The sequence below is a fragment of the Geotrypetes seraphini genome, chromosome 3, assembly GCF_902459505.1.
Source record: "Geotrypetes seraphini chromosome 3, aGeoSer1.1, whole genome shotgun sequence".
NCBI classification, from domain to species: Eukaryota; Metazoa; Chordata; class Amphibia; order Gymnophiona; family Dermophiidae; genus Geotrypetes; species Geotrypetes seraphini.
The window spans coordinates 65531806-65549385 of NC_047086.1; the positions used below are offsets into that span (position 1 = coordinate 65531806).

Sequence of the window (17580 nt, forward strand, 5' to 3'; positions counted from 1 at the left end):
TCTGTTTGCTTTCTTTGAAGCTGCCGCGCATTGTGCCGTTGACTTCATTGTTGTATCCACCAGCACACCCAAGTTTTTTTCAAGGTTACTTTCCCCTAGTACTAATCCCCCCATTTTATAGCTGAACATCAGGTTCTTTTTCCCTATATGCATGACCTTGCATTTCTCTACATTGAAGTTCATCTGCCATTTATTTATCCACTCCTCCAGTTTGTTCAGGTCCCTTTGTAGGTCTTCACATTCCTCCGCGGTTCTAACCCTGGTACAGAGTTTAGTGTCTTTTTGAAGGTGCAGTCTCTAGAATTGTACACAATATTCTAAAAGAGGTCTTATCAGAGGCTTATATAGGGGCATCATTACCTCCTTTTTCTTACTGGTCATTCCTCTCCCTATGCACCCAAATATACTTCTAGCTTTTGCTGCTACCTTTTCAACCTGTTTGGCCACCTTAAGATAATCACATAAGATCACACTCAAGTCCCACTCCTCTTATGTGCACAGAAGATTTTTCCTCCCTTAACTGTACTGTTACCTAGGGGTTTTCAGCCCAAATGCATAGTGCTGAATGTCTTAGCATTAAATCTTAGCTGCTAAATTCTGGACCATTCTTGAAACTTTACTAGGCCCTTCCTCATGTTAACCACACCATAAGGGGTGTCTACTGTATTGCATAATTTGGTATCATTTGTAGAGGCAAGCTTTACCAGGCAGCCCTTTAGCAATATCACTTACAAAAACATTAAAAAGACCCAACCCAAGAACCAATCTTGCGGCACACCATTGGTAACATCTCTTTCCTCAAAGTGAGTTCCATTTACCACTACCCTCTGTTGCTTTCCACTCAACCAGTTCCTAGCCTAGTCAGTCACTTTTAAGAACTGTACTGAGGACATTCAGTTTATTAGTCATCTATGAAGAATTTTGTCAAAGACTTTGCTATAATCTACGTAAGTACAAATTGATCACTCTCTATTTAACTCTTTGGTTACCCAGTCATATGTAGAAAGTAATCAGATTTGTCTGAAAAGACCTGCTGCTAGTGAAACTATGCTACCTCAGCTCTTGAAATGTATTGGATTCCAGAAACTTCACTATTTCTGTTTGAAAAGCATTTCCATCTGTTGTTCCCAGACTTCTAGCATTTCCTTCAGTGAAAAGAGTGAGAGTAAGGGCTCCTTTTATCAATCTACTTCCCATGCCTTTAAATGGGAGACTTGCAGAACTAAGCTGCCCCCAATAAATAATACAGCTTCAATAACAAGCCTCTTTGTCCCTTGTATTTTACTATACAGTTTCTCCTTCACACTCAACTCCTCCTAGTTGGTTGCAGTTGGTTATAATAATACCTTTCACCCTCCTGGAGCCCAAACTTGTCTTGGACTCTTTCAAAAGGCCATACCCCCCCTTGCCTAGAGTATGCCCCAGGCAATATAAGCCCCACTGATTGCTATTTCTTGACTTCCTCATACATTTGTCCTGGAGGAAAATGCTCATTCTCATAGATAGGGGTATGTTTAGTCACTTTCCTATTCTCCATTAACCCTTTTCCCACCCTTTCCCACCTACTTTGCAATATTAATAAAGAGGTTTCCCACTACCCCACCTTACTGCCTAATTTATTTAACCAAGTAATATTCCATAAAAGTATCATCCCTAGCGCCTCCTACTCTAATACCACCCATTGTGTAGAAACCCTCACCCTCTCTACACAACCACCACTTGCACATTTGCATTTCTATGAAGTAGCTCTCCAAACAGGGTAGTCCCAATCCTCCCAGATCCTTCGGTAAGTATAGAACTCTCTGCACAACCCTCAGTGTGTGTTGGTTTCATATGGAATCAAAAATCCATTTTTGCCATCTTTAAAAGACGTTTATCAGAACGCCAATAGATAGAACTGTGAACTGATAAGATTATCAGTGCAAGACATTCATTTTGTACATTGCAATATGTCCAAATCAAGAAAGCCTCATTTTCTCCAGAGGTCTAAACATTCCCAGTATCTCTCATAATTCACTCTCCATAATTGTCTCCAGATATGTGATCCCCGTATATTTGATAGACATTTTAATCCACTTAAATTTGAATTGACATTTCAGCCATTGTAGATATTCTTCATCTAGAGACACGTGTTGGGCTTCAAATTTGTCCCAAATTTTTGTATAATCAGAACACACTGTATTTCTTATTCTTTCCCATGAGGACAGGTGGTGTTAAATGGGGATGCTTAAGCATAGATATTATCTCAACCTCAAATAGTGTAGCTTTAAGTCCCTTCTTGCCTCTTGAAATATTTTAATTTCTTCATTTGCTCATTATATTTTCTTCAAATAAACGTATAATGACAACTTATCTCTAGCATTTCTCAAGAACCCACCACCAACATGATTTCATGTTTGTTTCCGTGTCAGCAGAGTTGATCCCTAAACTCATTGATATATAGTATTCATTTCATATTAGTAAATTCATCTACAGAAACGTTACAGATAATTTGTTTCATTATAATGATTTAAAAAGTGAAGATTTTGCTCTAATTGTATGTTATTTTGGACAGCACAAAGAAACAGCGATGGAGACAAACAGACTGGATGGCGACAGTTAAGTTCAAATGCCTTTATTATAGAAGCCAATGGATGACGTTAAAAAGACTCAACACGATTCGGTGTTTCGGCCCCAACACATACGCAGCTAACCACTCAGAAATGCTCACAAATAGAAGAGTGATTACCCGCGTATGTTTCGGCATTTGGATCAGAACATAAAGAACAGCCGCTGCTGGATCAGACCAGTGGTCCATCGCGCCCAGCAGTCCACTCACGCAGCGGCCCCCAGAACAAAGACCAGTGCCCTAACCGAGACCAGCCCTACCTTCGTTCATTCTGTTCAGCAGGAACATAGTAACATAGTAGATGACGGCAGATAAAGACCCGAATGGTCCATCCAGTCTGCCCAACCTGATTCAATTTAAATTTTTTTTTTTTTTTCTTCTTAGCTATTTCTGGGCAAGAATCCAAAGCTTTATCCGGTACTGTGCTTGGGTTCCAACTGCCGAAATCTCTGTTAAGACTTACTCCAGCCCATCTACACCCTCCCAGCCATTGAAGCCCTCCACCAAACGGCCATACACAGACACAGACCATGCAAGTCTGCCCAGTACTTCTTTGAACTTGGTCACAGTTTTACTCTCCACCACCTCTCTCGGGAGCGCATTCCAGGCATCTTGTCCAACCTTGTCTTGAATCCCTGGAGCATTTCCAGTTGTTAAGGATTTTATTTCTAGTTCTGACACAACATAGGTTTGTGCAGCCAGCATAGCATTTAGACTCCTGATGCGGGTTTTAGGGGCCGAAGCATGAATTGTGTTGAGTCTTTTTAACGTCATCTATTGGCTTCTATAATAAAGGCATTTGAACTTGACTCTGGCTATCCAGTCTGTCTGTCTCCATTGCTGTTTCTTTGTGCTGGACTTTGTTGCGGGGTGGATTTTGTTCTTCTATTTTTGTTATTTTGGACACCAATGGGCACTTTTTGAAATGCTTCAGTTAGGTTGTGGCCTCAACAGAATACCATGTGGTGCCTCAAGGCTGATGATACTTAAGTTGGTAGAAATACAGAATAAGGAATCTGATAATATAATTCATAAGTAAGACCCTTCCTTCTTATAATATTTTATCCAAATGATGCTCTCGTTTACCAACAATAATTCTTCAATATTCTACCAACAGTCCAAAGGAAGGGAGCTGCGAGAGAGAAAATTACAACTTGAGACCACAGCACTTGACATTCAGTTCTTCATTTCGGAACGTGCCCAGGATCTTTCTCCTAAGCAAAGCAAACAGTTGCTCCAGCTCTTAAATAGCACGCAGAAGGCTTTCCAAGCAGTTCAGGAGAAGATATCATCCCAACTGGAATCATTAAAGGCCTCTTTGAGGGCGGCACAAAATCTCGGTGATCAGAAGGTTTGCCTTTCTGTGTAAACTTAGTACTTCTTTGGTGCACTACTGAGGATTTGCAGGTTTCAGAGCTGACGTCTTGTACTGTTAACTTGCAAAAATGATCTCTGAGTAGATATGAATTGCTTTGATGGTGCCAGCTGGTGAACTGAGCACAGTGTGCCAATTTGCATTATTAACTAATCCCTCGGCTTAAGTGTCAGGTGACTTGAAGGTTATAGTGACTGGCAGAGCCCTTCTTGTGTGTTGCAGTCTATTTCCTAACCTAGACTGTCACATCAGGAAGTGGTTGGATGGCAGAGAGTGTGTTAAATGTAAGGGGTTTAGAATGATCCAAATCTGGAATGTGAATTCATTTTTTCTAGTCATTGAAGACCACCTCACCATTGGCAAGACAATATGCAATGATCTATGTTAGTGTTGAGCATGTAGCTTTACTTCTTTGCTTACAGCAGACATGTTAAGGGTTAAGGTCTTTTTATTTATTCCCAGCTCGATGAAGACTTCTAAAATCATGTAGCTCATTGAAGAAATTATATGGCAGCCTAAGTTGTGCATGCAAATCAGTGTGCATAGCTAATTTGTGCGTGCGTGTTAACAATTCAATCTGTGCTGAATAATTGGCAATTAATGCCTAATAATTATCGCTAATTGGCACTAATTAGAAATTATGTGTACCACTTTGTAGGTGCATTCCAGAAAGTGATGTGTGTCACTTCTAGTGCATGAATCTCAAAAAGGGGTGTGGCTGGGGGGAGGAGCATGGGTGGATCATGGACATTCCTGAAAGTTAGGCACACTGTTATAGACTATAACCAGTCTGCACACAACTTAGGCGCAGTATTTAGGCCTGGTTTTTCTTGGCCTAAATGGGTGTGGCTAAATGTTATACTGTGTATGGCCACTAAGTGCAATTCTTTATAAAGTGGGTGCCTTTTATAGAATCATGCTAAGTGCTGTTCTGATCATACCAATTTTATTAGCGCCATACCTAGGATTTGTGGGACTGTTTGTAACTGTTGAATTGAAAGACTAATGATCTGGCATACTTTGTCTTTTTATATGGCTTCAGTGATTCAAGCATTTTCCATTCAGGTAACCAAATGCACACCTGCTTTAACACCGAAGTCACACTTAAACTCTGTTTTGATATCTTTCTTCTGAATTAATGATGTGTATCACAGGTTTCAGGAGACAAAAAGAGTTGGATTTTCGCTTCAGTTGGTCTGGTTTGGTCTGTCACACACTCATGTATGTTCAGACGTCTCTCAAATCATTCCACCTCAACATGGTCTAGATGATCATATCTATATGGGAGACAGATTGTTTTCCAGAACTTCTCTGCTGTTACCTCGCTCTAGCTACACTCCACTCCACTGCTATCATGTTTACAGCATACTTTGTAAAAGGTTCATCTCTAGATGCTTTGCAATTCTGTATTAGCGGTAAAGGCTTACTTTTCATGTTACCGTGCAATTGTGTTCTGGCTTAGGATGTAGCAGAACAACAGCAAGAACACAAGGAAAAGCTTCAGGAAATTTGTGATCTGCTTACACAAACAGAGAATCGTCTTATCGGGCAACATGACACACTTGTTAGTGGGGAAAGCACATCAGAGTTGCAGCATTATCAAACTGAACATCAGGTAATAATCAGACACACCCTGGATTCTACTGCAGTGCATTCTGAATGTGTTCATAATGAATTCAAATGGAATAGTTTAATTAAGAACATAAGAAATGCCTCCGCTGGGTCAGACCTGAGGTCCATCGTGCCCAGCAGTCCGCTCACGCGGCGGCCCAACAGGTCCAGGACCTGTGTAGTAATCCTCTATCTATACCCCTCTATCCCCTTTTCCAGCAGGAAATTATCCAATCCTTTCTTGAACCCCAGTACCGTACTTTGCCCTATTACGCCCTCTGGAAGCGCATTCCAGGTGTCCACCACACGTTGGGTAAAGAAGAACTTCCTAGTATTTGTTTTGAATCTGTCCCCTTTCAACTTTTCCGAATGCCCTCTTGTTCTTTTATTTTTTGAAAGTTTGAAAAATCTTGTCCCTCTCTACTCTCTCTATGCCCTTCATGATCTTGTAAGTCTCTGTCATATCCCCTCTAAGTCTCCTCTTCTCCAGGGAAAAGAGTTCCAGTTTAGGAACATGCATTTCTGAGAAGAACATTTGGATCAGGTTTAAGATGTTTCTATGAAATCTACTGATGTGACTGCACAATGGTACATGAAAATTGTTCATACAGGCGTTCTCACTGAATTCATTAAGAGGTCTTTTTTACTAAGCTGTGGCAATAAATGGCCTTTTTGAAAATGCTTCCATAGCTTTTCAGTGATTTTGGTTACTCTGGCATGTTAGTTGGACCGAGCTTTGTTTTATCCCAGACCTGTCATCTGTGAACATATACGCCACAGTGACCCCTGATGCACGCGCTCCTCAGACGCTGAAACACAGTGCTGTGTTGAGTCCACAGCTTCTGCTTGTGTCCTTTTCTGAAATAAACAAGTTGGTTTTATATCGGTGATCTTCAGTGGAGTGTTCCTTGTCCGTTCCCACTTCCTTTTGTACTGAACCCTTAAATGGGTCATTCCCATGTGCCAAGGCCATTTGTACTGTGGCCATAAAGCCCCCAATTTTCTATGTATTTCATTAATGGCTGCGCACTAATGTTAAAAGACGTAATGAATTTGAGTTCACCCTTTATGTTCCAATAAAATAATAAGGGCTCCTGTTACAAAGGTTCGGTAGCGTTTTTAATGCACACACTGGATTAGCGCGCGCTAGCTGAAAATCTACCGCCTGCTCAAAAGGAGGCGGTAGCGGCTAGCGCGCACGGCAATTTAGCACGCGTTATTCTGTGCGCTAAGGCTCTTGCGCGGCTTTGTAAAAGGAGCCCTAAATGTGCAAGAAAAAAAAAAGGAAACCTTGGTGGGCATAAGAGAATGAACCCCAACTGCACAAGTGAATCACCTCACATATTGCCACTAAACTATCACAGGTCTGCCCCTCCCCCCCTACAAAAACCAAACAAACCTGGCGTTGTAGTTTAGTGGTGATTGCGAGGTGATTTACGTGGGCAGATGGTGTTCATTCCCTCATGCCCACCGCGGTCTCCTCTTTGCTCCACATTTTGTGTTTTGTTGGGACATAAAGAGGTGCACTTGTATTCATTAAGGGCTCCTTTTACTAAGCTGTGATAGTGTTTTTAGCAGGCGCTGAATTGCCACGCGCGCTAGACGCTAATGCCAGATTGAGCTGGTGTTAGTTCTAGCCTCGTAGCATGGGTTTAGCGCGCGTGGCAATTCAGCGTGCACTAAAAATGCTATCGCAGCTTAATAAAAGGAGCCCTAAGTTTTTGATGTTTTAGTTAGACTGATTGTTATTCTTCTGATACATTTAGTTCAAGTGCTATTACGGTACTCCATTTTTAGAAAATACTTCAGGAGCACAGGTCTTTGGAACGACCTTACTACCCCGCTGCAGAACTTGGGCTCCCTCCAATTATTCCGCAAGCAACTGAAAACCTGGCTTTTCACTAAAATGTAATTCTATCCCCCCTTACTCTTCTCTTCTATATATAAGTTCATGTAAACCTTTTTTTTCCTTCTCTTCCTATATTTTAAGTGCCAAGCTTCACAACATCCTTGGAGATGATGCGGTATATAAACTTAAGGTTTAGTTTAGTTTAGTTCCACCTATTTTATAGGTGGTAACGGCTTCCCGTAATACAGAATGCAGTAATGTAGATTTGCCCACTTCCTGCCCCTAACGTGCCCCCTAAAAAAAATTACAGAAATCACAATATAATTTAGATATTGTGGTTGACCATCACTTTTGCTTGCTTTACTCCAGGAACTGCAGAAGGATATGCAAGCTGGTGCAAGTGAACTGGCAGAGATTGTGAGAAACACTGAAAAGTTCCTTTGGGAGAATAGAGACAAGCTGTCAGCCGAAGACAAGGCCGTGATGGAGCAGAAAATAAACGAAGCAAAGATCAAATTTGAGCTACTTAGCAAGAGGGCAGACGAATCAAAAAGAGAACTAGAAAAAGCTGTAACCACAGCCATCAAACAGGAAGCGGAAAAGGTCCTCGTGCTTCTAGAAACTTTCTGTTGCATAAAATTAAAAATAATACTAATACAAATTTATCTTTTTTTTGAGGGACATAGGATACACTTTTTCACGATATATTTAGGGGCCTTTTACTAAGCCGCGTTAGGGCTTTAACGTACGGAATAGCGCGCACTACGTTGCCCCGCCCGCTAGACCTTAACGCCAGCATTGAGCTGGCGTTGGTTCTAGAAGCGTAGCGCACGGTGTAGCATGTAGTAATTTCCTGCGTGCGCTAAAAACGCTAGCGCACCTTAGTAAAAGGAGCCCTAAGCTACATGTAATAAATTTCATGCACAATGATTGTTTTTTGAGATTATTACAAACTTTCAAATAGTATTTCCTGGTTTCTAAGTCGAATGCAAAGCTGCCATGGTAATGAACTTTCTATGGCGATCAGTAGAACAGCATGTGAAATATCTTTCCACATTTTGCCAGTATGGGAAATGTATTCATATTGGTATATATAATCCCCTCTAACTCATGGAAGCATGAAAAGGCTTTTGAGACACTGTTTAAAATGGATATAATACCCTTAAGAAGCTCCATATAAAAAATCCAGTCTAATGTGTGGGATAATGTACAGCTCATAACCTTCCCTATATCTATGAATATGTATAAATTTAGTGACATTTAACCCTTTCAGGACCATAAGGATCGTAGGCCAATTTTTGTGGTTTTGACGACATTTTTATGGTAAAAAGGGCTTGCAGATGCCAAAAAATTGATTTTTTTTTGTGAAATATCATTATTTTTATTTAAAAAATCACACTTCTGGCTTATGGACAGTGTGGCAAGTGAATCTTCTCGTCAATCTGGCAACGACGCTAATGAATGAATGTCGGAACCAGTTTGTTTACATAAAGGCAGTATCATATGGAATCCGTACATATCAAATTTAGAACTGTAGACTATCCCAATCAAAATTTATAGGATTTTAAAGTTATGGGACAAATATGTCCCTTGGTCCTGAAAGGGCTACGCCAGGGGTAGGCAATTCCGATCCTCGAGAGCCGGAGCCAGGTCAGGTTTTCAGGATATCCACAATAAATATGCAGGAGATATATTTGCATCTCAAGGAGGCAGTGCGTGCAAATCCATCTCATACATATTCATTGTGGATATCCTGAAAACCTGACCTGGCTCCGGCTCTCGAGGACCCGAATTGCCTTACCCCTGATTTAAGCAGTGGCCTTTTAGCTTTCCATCCCTATCCCTAAATCCCCTCCATTTATTCCGTAAGCAAGGGGTGTTCAAGGGTTGGAAGCAATCCCTAAGAGCTCCTGATCTGCTGGCAACATCTTTCAAAATGTCTGCCACTGACCCAGTTTTTCTTTTACTCTGCACATTAGAAAAGCAGTTTTAATCAGGCTGCCTAGTAGGAAGTCAAAATAGATTCCTGTTTTAGAAAGTCAATATGGGGGGAATTCTTTTAAGAGCCACTTAAAGCTGGGTGCTGGCAGGCATCTGGATCACACCTAGCAGCACCTAATTTCATTGTTTTAATCGATTTTAAGTGGTGTGATAATTGAACATACCATTAAAAGCCATTTAAAAAATAATTTACTACTACTACTATTTATTATTTCTATAGTGCTACCAGATGCATGTAGCACTGTACATCAAACACACAAGAGCCGGACCCTGCTCAAAAGAGCTTACAATCTAATTATGAAAAAAATTAGGTGGTGCTAGGTGCCTTTCGGGACCGGTGCTGACGTCTGGCACCAAGCAGTGCCTAGTGAAGCAGGTGTGTTTAGAAGTGGTGCTGGTCTTGGGCATCACTAGGCACCGCTATGCACGATTCTCTGATGCACTTAGGCGTCGGCAGTGTAGGCCTTTAAAACCTGGCCTGCATTACCAGCACCAGTAGCCATGATTCTCAAAGTGGCACCTAAGCGTGATTGACATGCGCCAGGCACCATTTTTCTAGGTGTCTGCCATTTTAGGTACCAGTTTGAGAATCTGCCCCTTTAGGTATATATGTGTCTTTATAAACTGTGAACATTTCTGGGAAAATGTGACTGAAGTTGCCAGAAACAAAAAATGAGGTTTAATGAATCCTGTTAGAACAATGAATGTATAATAAAGCAGTCCTGTCTTAACCCTTATATGAGAAAAAAAATAAAAATTACAGAAATTGAAACATAAAACCGCTTTTGGACTCATGGTGTGAAAATAGCCCCTTCTTAACATTATAGATCCCTCATAAATGGCTTTTTAAAACTTGTCCTCCCTATTGGTGCATACAGACACACTTCTCCCTCCGTATTCGCTGTGATAGGGGATTAACAGACCTGCGAATTCAGAAAATCTGCGAATAACTTTTCATATGTTATTCGCTGTTTTCTATTAAAAACCTTCGTGAATATGGTGAAACCGTGAATAACATGGTGGGAGACCTGGCCTGTTCCTCAAGGAGAGGCAAAACACGGTGAAGAAAGTGCTGGGAATCAGCGATTTTCTCTGTAAACACTTGGAATCAGCAATTTCTCTATGCAAGCTGACATATTTTTTTGGGGGGGAGGAGCCAGCAAGCTAAAAACCGTGAATAATCGAAAATGCGATTGCTGAAACCGCAAATACGGAGGGAGAAGTGCATATTGAAAATCAAGTCTGTGCACCATTGTCTAAACCAGTGTATCTCAAATTGTGTTCCAAGGCATACTAGTGTGCCTCCTGAGATATCAGGTGTGCCATGGTACACCGGGGAGGAGGAGAAATGCTGGTGCCAGCTGACTGCCTACAGGACGTGCCTGTACTGTAGGCAATCAGTGGTCATCAGCACCTATCCTCTCTGGCCCTCTTCCCTTCTGGCATCTCTGACATGCCTGGAGGGCCTTCACACACACACGGACATTGACATGATGTCACGCATGCGTGTGATGTCATCTTGGTGATATCCGTGCACTTCCAGATGCCTCAAGCCACGGCCACTACCTTTAGTGTGCCACGGCTCGAGAAAGTTTGCTGGACACTGGTCTAAACAGATGAATCTGTTCCTTGTAAAACTCCAAAAATTATAATACTGGTTAAAAAATTAAAAATACTCTTTGTAATATAATTATTTTCCTGTCTTTAGGTTGCTGCAGTGGAACAATTGGAAGAGAGTAAGAATAAAATAGAAAGTCTTTTGGATTGGATATCAAGTGTAGATAAGGAGGGAAGGAACAGTGAGAGGAGAATGCCACAGACAATAGAGCTGAATGGAACTCATTTTCAGGAAGATGAAGGGAAGTCTGGTGCTGGAGAAGAGGAGGAAGTAAATGGTAATGTACTGCAGCCTTTGGAAACCGTGGTGAAAGGACGGGGATGGAGCAAAGAAGAAAATTTGAATCATCAGTATCAAAAAGTGAAAGTACGTGTTCCTCTATATAGAGTTTTAATTTTCAGGATAGTTATTGTAGAGGGTCAGTTCTTTCAATCAGTTGATGTTCTGTCTTTGGAGCAGAATGTCTGAAGAGCACTGTTGCACTAGTAAAATGATTGTATTCGGGGAAATGTATGTCTATTCACGTAAGAAATTTGTTTGAAACTTGTCCCCTAACTTGTATATGGGTAAAATGCATATGTTGTGTGTGAATCAGCATATATTACATTACATTAGTGATGAGGAAGGCAAAGTACATGCAGAGAATATGCAATGCAATGAGCCCAACTTTAAATAAAGTGGAGAGAGGGGAATTAAGAGGTCCAGGTCAGAATATGCAGAAATACCCCTACATATTTATGTGTAAGAACATATAAGACCATGTCAGTGAATCTCTATTTCCTGCAGGAGCAGCAATCTTGAAATCTGTACGTGGGGAAAAACACACAGTTTTATCCTAAATGTGCATGAGAGCAACTTTTTTAAATTATTGCTCTCGTCAACAGCCAGCCTCTTTGACCTCTTGACATACGCAACATCTGTCTTCATACTCCCTGAGCCCCTTAAGATTAATTTCCATATTCCCCTTTCTCCTTTCCCATCCATGGGTCTCACTTGGGTCCCTGATAATTTTAGTGGGAGCAGAAGCAAACACAGTCACTGTTACTCATGGCAGTCAAGGTTCCAAAATGGTGCCTGTGATTCTTAGCAGTAATCTTATGGTTCTGCTGCTATGGTTTTGCCCTTATTTGGCAGCTAGTCCTCTAGTAATAGAACCACAAGATGTTATGTAAAGGTTTTTTTTTACAGACCCAAGATGAGTCTGGGAGCCAAGTTATTGAGGTCTGTTTTTCTCCACTTTGTCTTTAAAATTTACTTGTCACATTTGTGATGGTCCCAATAATACTTCTATAGCAGCATGTTCAAGATTAAGATTGATGTTAGCTCTTTGTCAAACATGGTGAGCACAGAAGATATGAAGGTTGGAAATAATGTAATTTGGTGGTCCAGTATGACTAAGGAAGAAAGCTTGATACTGTTTGCTGAAAATTGGATTGCATTTTGGATCAAGTCGGTATGGAAAGCAGTATACAATCCAGTTTATGAATTTACTTATTTATTTAAAATACTTATAACCTGCATTATCTAACAACATTCGTAATAAAATCTTAAAACATTACAAAAATATTAAAATTGAGTAATACACCAGCTCTTATTCAATACATATCTGGTGCATTACAAACAAAAAATGTACCTATTATTTGATGACCCCTTGATATGGGCAATAAGCCAAAGCACAGCCCCTTTTCCTGGCTGACTTCACTCCTTTGTTCTGCTATCAAGGAAATTTTGCCTAGCAACTCATTAACATAAGAATTGCCGCTACTGGGTCAGACCAGTGGTCCATCGTGCCCAGCAGTCTGCTCACGTGGCAGCCGTTAGGTCAAAGACCAGTGTCCTATTTGAATATAGCCTCACTTGCGTACGTTCTTGTTCAGCAGGAACTTATCTAACCCTTTCTTGAATCCCTGGATGGTGCTTTCCCCTATAACAGCCTCTGGAAGAACGTTCCAGATTTCTATCACTCTGGGTGAAGAAGAACTTCCATACGTTTGTACGGAATCTATCCCCTTTTAACTTTAGAGAGTGCCCTCTCGTTTTCTTCATCTTGGAGAGGGTGAACAATCTCTCTTTCTCTACTTAGTCAATTCCCTTCAATATCTTGAATGTTTCGATCATGTCCCCTCTCTTCAAGGGAGAAGACGCCCAGTTTCTCTAACCTTTCATTGTACAGCAACTCTTCCAGTCCCTAACCATTTTTGTTGCTCTTCTCTGGACCCTTTCGAGTATTATTAAGTCCTTTTTCATGTACAGCGACCAGTGTTGGACGCAGTATTCCAGGTGGGGGCACACCATAGCCAGGTACAGCGGCATGATAACCTTCTCAGATCGGTTTGTGATCCGCTTCTTAATCATTCCTAGCATTCTGTTCACCCTTTTCGCCGCCGCCGCCACGCATTGTGCGGACGGCTTCATTGACTTGTCTACAAGTACTCCCAAGACTCTTTCCTGGGGGCTGTCTCCGAGTACATCCTGTATTCGTGCATATGATTTTTGTTACCGACATGCATCACCTTGCACTTATCCACGTTGAACCTCATTTGCCAGTTCGCTGTCAGTAATATAGAATTTTAATGGCTGTATTGGTCTTGGCGAAAAATGCATTCTTTTTAGGACCAGCAAAAAGATGTAGTACATGATCGTTAGATACCTCAAAGAACAATTCTTTAAATCTAAAGGCCTCGTGTGTCTTGAAATCTTTTGTGCTGCACCATCTTTTTTTGTTGGTCCTTTAAAATATATCACAGTCTACAGATTCACATATATCTGCAATATATAATGGACATTGACTTTATTCCTTTAAGAGGTTCACTGTGTTCTATAAAGCAATATAGGCTGTACTAAAGCTTCTTGTTTGCAACTAATCTTATATGTTTCAATTTATTTTCACATAGGCTCAGCATGAGAAAATTGTGTCACAGCACCAGGCTGTCATAATAGCCACACAGTCTGCCCAGGCACTGCTTGAGAAGCAGGGACACCATCTTGCTCCTGAAGAAAAGGATAAGCTGCAAAGAAATTTGAAACAGCTAAAAGCCCAATTTGAAACAACTTTAGCTGAGTCTGAAAGGAAAATGAAATCAATGCAGTCTATGCAGGAGGAGCTAGAGAAGTTTACAACAGATTGCAATGAATTTGAAAACTGGTTGCAACAGGCCAAAGAAGAGCTCGAGTCCTTAGAATCCGGTGCAACCGACTTTAATGGTGTTGAGGCCAAGCTTCAGAGGCAGAGAAGCTTCTCAGAAGATGTAATTTCTCACAAAGGTGATTTGCGGTACATTACAATTTCGGGACAAAGAGTAATGGATGCTTCTAAATCTTGCAATAAAGGCAATGGTGTCATGGTTGGAGATGATAACATTGATTCTTTTACAATATGTTCAATGATACAGAATAAGCTGGACACAGCATCAGATCACTTCAAATCCTTGTATTCTAAGGTAAACAAACACTGTTTTTGATCTTCTTAATGAAAATATCTATAGGGGGAAGAGGTGGGATTTCAAATTTTTAGAATTAGTAGAGCCGTCATTCAGCTGGGGTTCTGATATCCTGCAAGAAGTTAAAAGTGTATGGGCCCTGAAAGAAAGGATTAATAGCCCTGAGGCCCGGATTCCGAAAGTGGCACCATAATAGGCAGGCACCTGAAAAAACGGTGCTGATTGCGTGTCACTCCTGTTACGGCGCTGTTTTCAGAATCGTGGCCTGTGTCGAAGGTAGGCACTGGAAATGTAGATCAGGGTTTTACAGGCTTACATTTCCAGCACCTACAGTCCCTTCGACATAGAATCATGCTTAGCAGCACCGAATATCAACCCTACCCATAAACATGCCTCTTTTGACGTTCAGTGCCCTAATCGTCTGTGTAGATGTGATTCTGGCACCTTGGGCTAGATTCACGAACTTGCCCGATTTGGCCCGATCCGGGCAGGTCCGATGAATTCAGAAAACTGCAATATGCAGATGGGGGCAATTGGAGGAACACCCCAATCTGCCTGCCCGGATCGTTCTATAGCGATCCCAGCGCATGCGCAGACCCTCTGTAGAAGGTCTGCACATGTGCTGGAGCTCCGGGGCTGGCATAGTTTTTTTTTTTTTTTAGCAGCCCGTGGTTTTAACCCACTTCGGGCTTGCACTGGGGCAGGCAGGTGGTCGGGGCAGGCAGGCAGGCGCGATCGAGGCAGGCAGGAGTGTTTGGGAAGGAGATCAGCTGGGCTGGTGGTGAGAAGTGCAGCCCCGCTTTTAACCCACAGCATGAAAAAACAACACAGTAAAAGCTGAAAAAAACTGCTACTTATCTTCTTCAGGCAACTCCAAAATGTCTGCCATGACTTCCATATCACATCAAGTACATTTATCAAAGCATTGAATATCCTCTCAAGAGCAGATAGATATTACAAATAGATCACCTAATATACCAAGGACCCTTAGACTGCCACTTGAGTAATATAACTCAGTGCGGCTGCAATCCTCATCGATCCTGATAATAATTTATAATCTATATTTTTTATTTAGGTGTTTTATAAATATATTTCTGTAAATGACTTAGCTTATAATGTTTTTAACGCATCTCCCTTCACCGACCCGTTTCATTTACTTCTTCAGGGTCGGAGAAGATACTTTAGTCACTAAACAGTGGCGCAAGTTCCACAAGTTTCCTTTTCCTAACAATATAAGCTAAGTCATTTAGAGAAGTATGCTAGTCTGTGAACTATAACGGAGACTTTCTATGCTGAGAAAAAACTATCCCTTAAATGCCACTTTTTCTATTGTATATCCAGTTAATTGCAGCTGAAAATGCCTGGTTAGTCCCAGACAGGGAATTTAAATGGCCAAGACCCTCACCTGGCTATTTTTTTTTTCCCCAAAAATTTTTTATTTTAACAGTCACATACAAATGAAATACAACAGTTCCTGGCTATTTAAATCGTATTGAATATTTGGCCCATTTTTTCATTGTTATTGCCTTTTGTTGTTCTTTGAAAAATAAAAAGAGAGTATGGAACTCATTTTTAAAAGAGAAAAAATGTCCAAAAAATGGCATAAAGTTTTGTTTGCTAAAACATCCAAATTGCTATTTTAGAAACACATTTTATAGACAGTTTTCTATGCTGTTTGTCTGCAGTACATCTAAATCTCAAGAGGGTATGTTGGCATGTTTTGGGTGGGATATAGGTGGACTGACATTTTTCTGCAATAATGAAATGTTGCAGAAAACGTCCAGGGTAAAACTTGTATATCTGAGACTAGACCTGTTTCAATAACAAATAAGTCTCTCTTTTACTAAGCTGCGGTAGAGGTTTCTACAATGGTCTGGGGTGCTAAATGTTCCAATGCTCATAGGAATTCTGTGAGTGTCAGAGCAGCGTCAGAGCATTTAGCTCCCTGGGCCGCGGTAGAAACCTCTACCATGGCTTAGTTAAAGGGGGGGGGGGAGAACCTGCCAAAAAGGTAACCAAACTGACCAGTTGACCCCTGGAGGCATTCAGGCATGGCTTCCCCTTACTCCCTCCTTTGCAACTGACTTCTACCCCTCAAAGATGTGAATGAAACACTATATACCTGCCTGTATGACAACTTCAGATTTTATAGGCAGTCCTATTAGGGTAGCAAGGAGGTCTCAGGAGTAGCCTGATGGTCAGTGCAGTGGGCTGCACAGAAGGGGACCCAGGCCCATATCCCGCTTGTGGAGGAAAATGTAGCCACTCTGCTAAAATGCTGGCTACTCCCACATCCCAATAGCTTGTTTGTGTGCGTTTTTCGTTTGGACATTTTGCTTTCGAAAATGGTCCTAAACGGTAGATGCACTAAGCTTGAAAACATCTAGAAACAAAAGTTAGACGTTTTCCTGATTTGAAAATGGTTATTTTCTCTATTGGATTTTTGAACATTTTTCCCAAAACATCCAAACTTAGGCGTCCTATTGAAAATGTCCCATCTATATGTTGAAGACTACTGACCATTTTAGTAACCTTGCTCTGGACCAACCCCATCCTGTTTATATCTTCTTGAAGGTGTGGTCCCCAATATATTATGTTTATGATATATTAATTTTATATATTATAACCAAGAGAAGGGGTTTTTTTTTTGCGTTATTTAGGGGCATAGTTATCAACATGGTCTACTAGTAAGATGTGCTATTTTATCACCACTTTTTGCAGTGAGACCTAGGGCTCCTTTTATCAAGCTGCGGTAGGGGTTTAATGCGCGGAATACCGCGCGTTAAACCGCCTACCGCACTAGTCGCTAACACCTCCATTGACGAGGCGTTAGTTTTTTGGCTTGCCGCAGGGTTTAGCGCGTGATGAAATGTCCGACGCGCTAACCCCCGTAGCGCACTTAGATAAAAGGAGCCCCTAGTTATTAATACAGTATAATCTCTTTATAAAGGACTTCTAGGGACCTGGCAAAACAGTCCGTTATATCCAGAGTCCATTATATCTAGAGTTGCATTTTTTAAAAACTTTATTTAGGTCAACTTGAAACAACGTACAATCAATGAACAACAGTCACTGCGC

General features: G+C 41.1%; 1 protein-coding gene across 11 annotated transcripts in view; it reads left to right on the forward strand.

The window, feature by feature from the left end:
* DST (dystonin) overlaps nt 1–17580 on the forward strand; it is an 883569-nt gene that overhangs the window by 510978 nt on the left and 355011 nt on the right. For 7 of the 11 annotated variants that reach the window (XM_033936420.1, XM_033936422.1, XM_033936423.1 and 4 more), the window contains 5 exons: nt 3726–3959; nt 5446–5598; nt 7813–8046; nt 11153–11428; nt 13957–14502. In XM_033936420.1, the coding sequence (XP_033792311.1) occupies nt 3726–3959; nt 5446–5598; nt 7813–8046; nt 11153–11428; nt 13957–14502 (1443 nt within the window). The remainder of the gene's footprint in view (nt 1–3725; nt 3960–5445; nt 5599–7812; nt 8047–11152; nt 11429–13956; nt 14503–17580) is intronic. The other 4 variants (XM_033936427.1, XM_033936429.1, XM_033936430.1 and 1 more) reach the window with 1 other exon arrangement.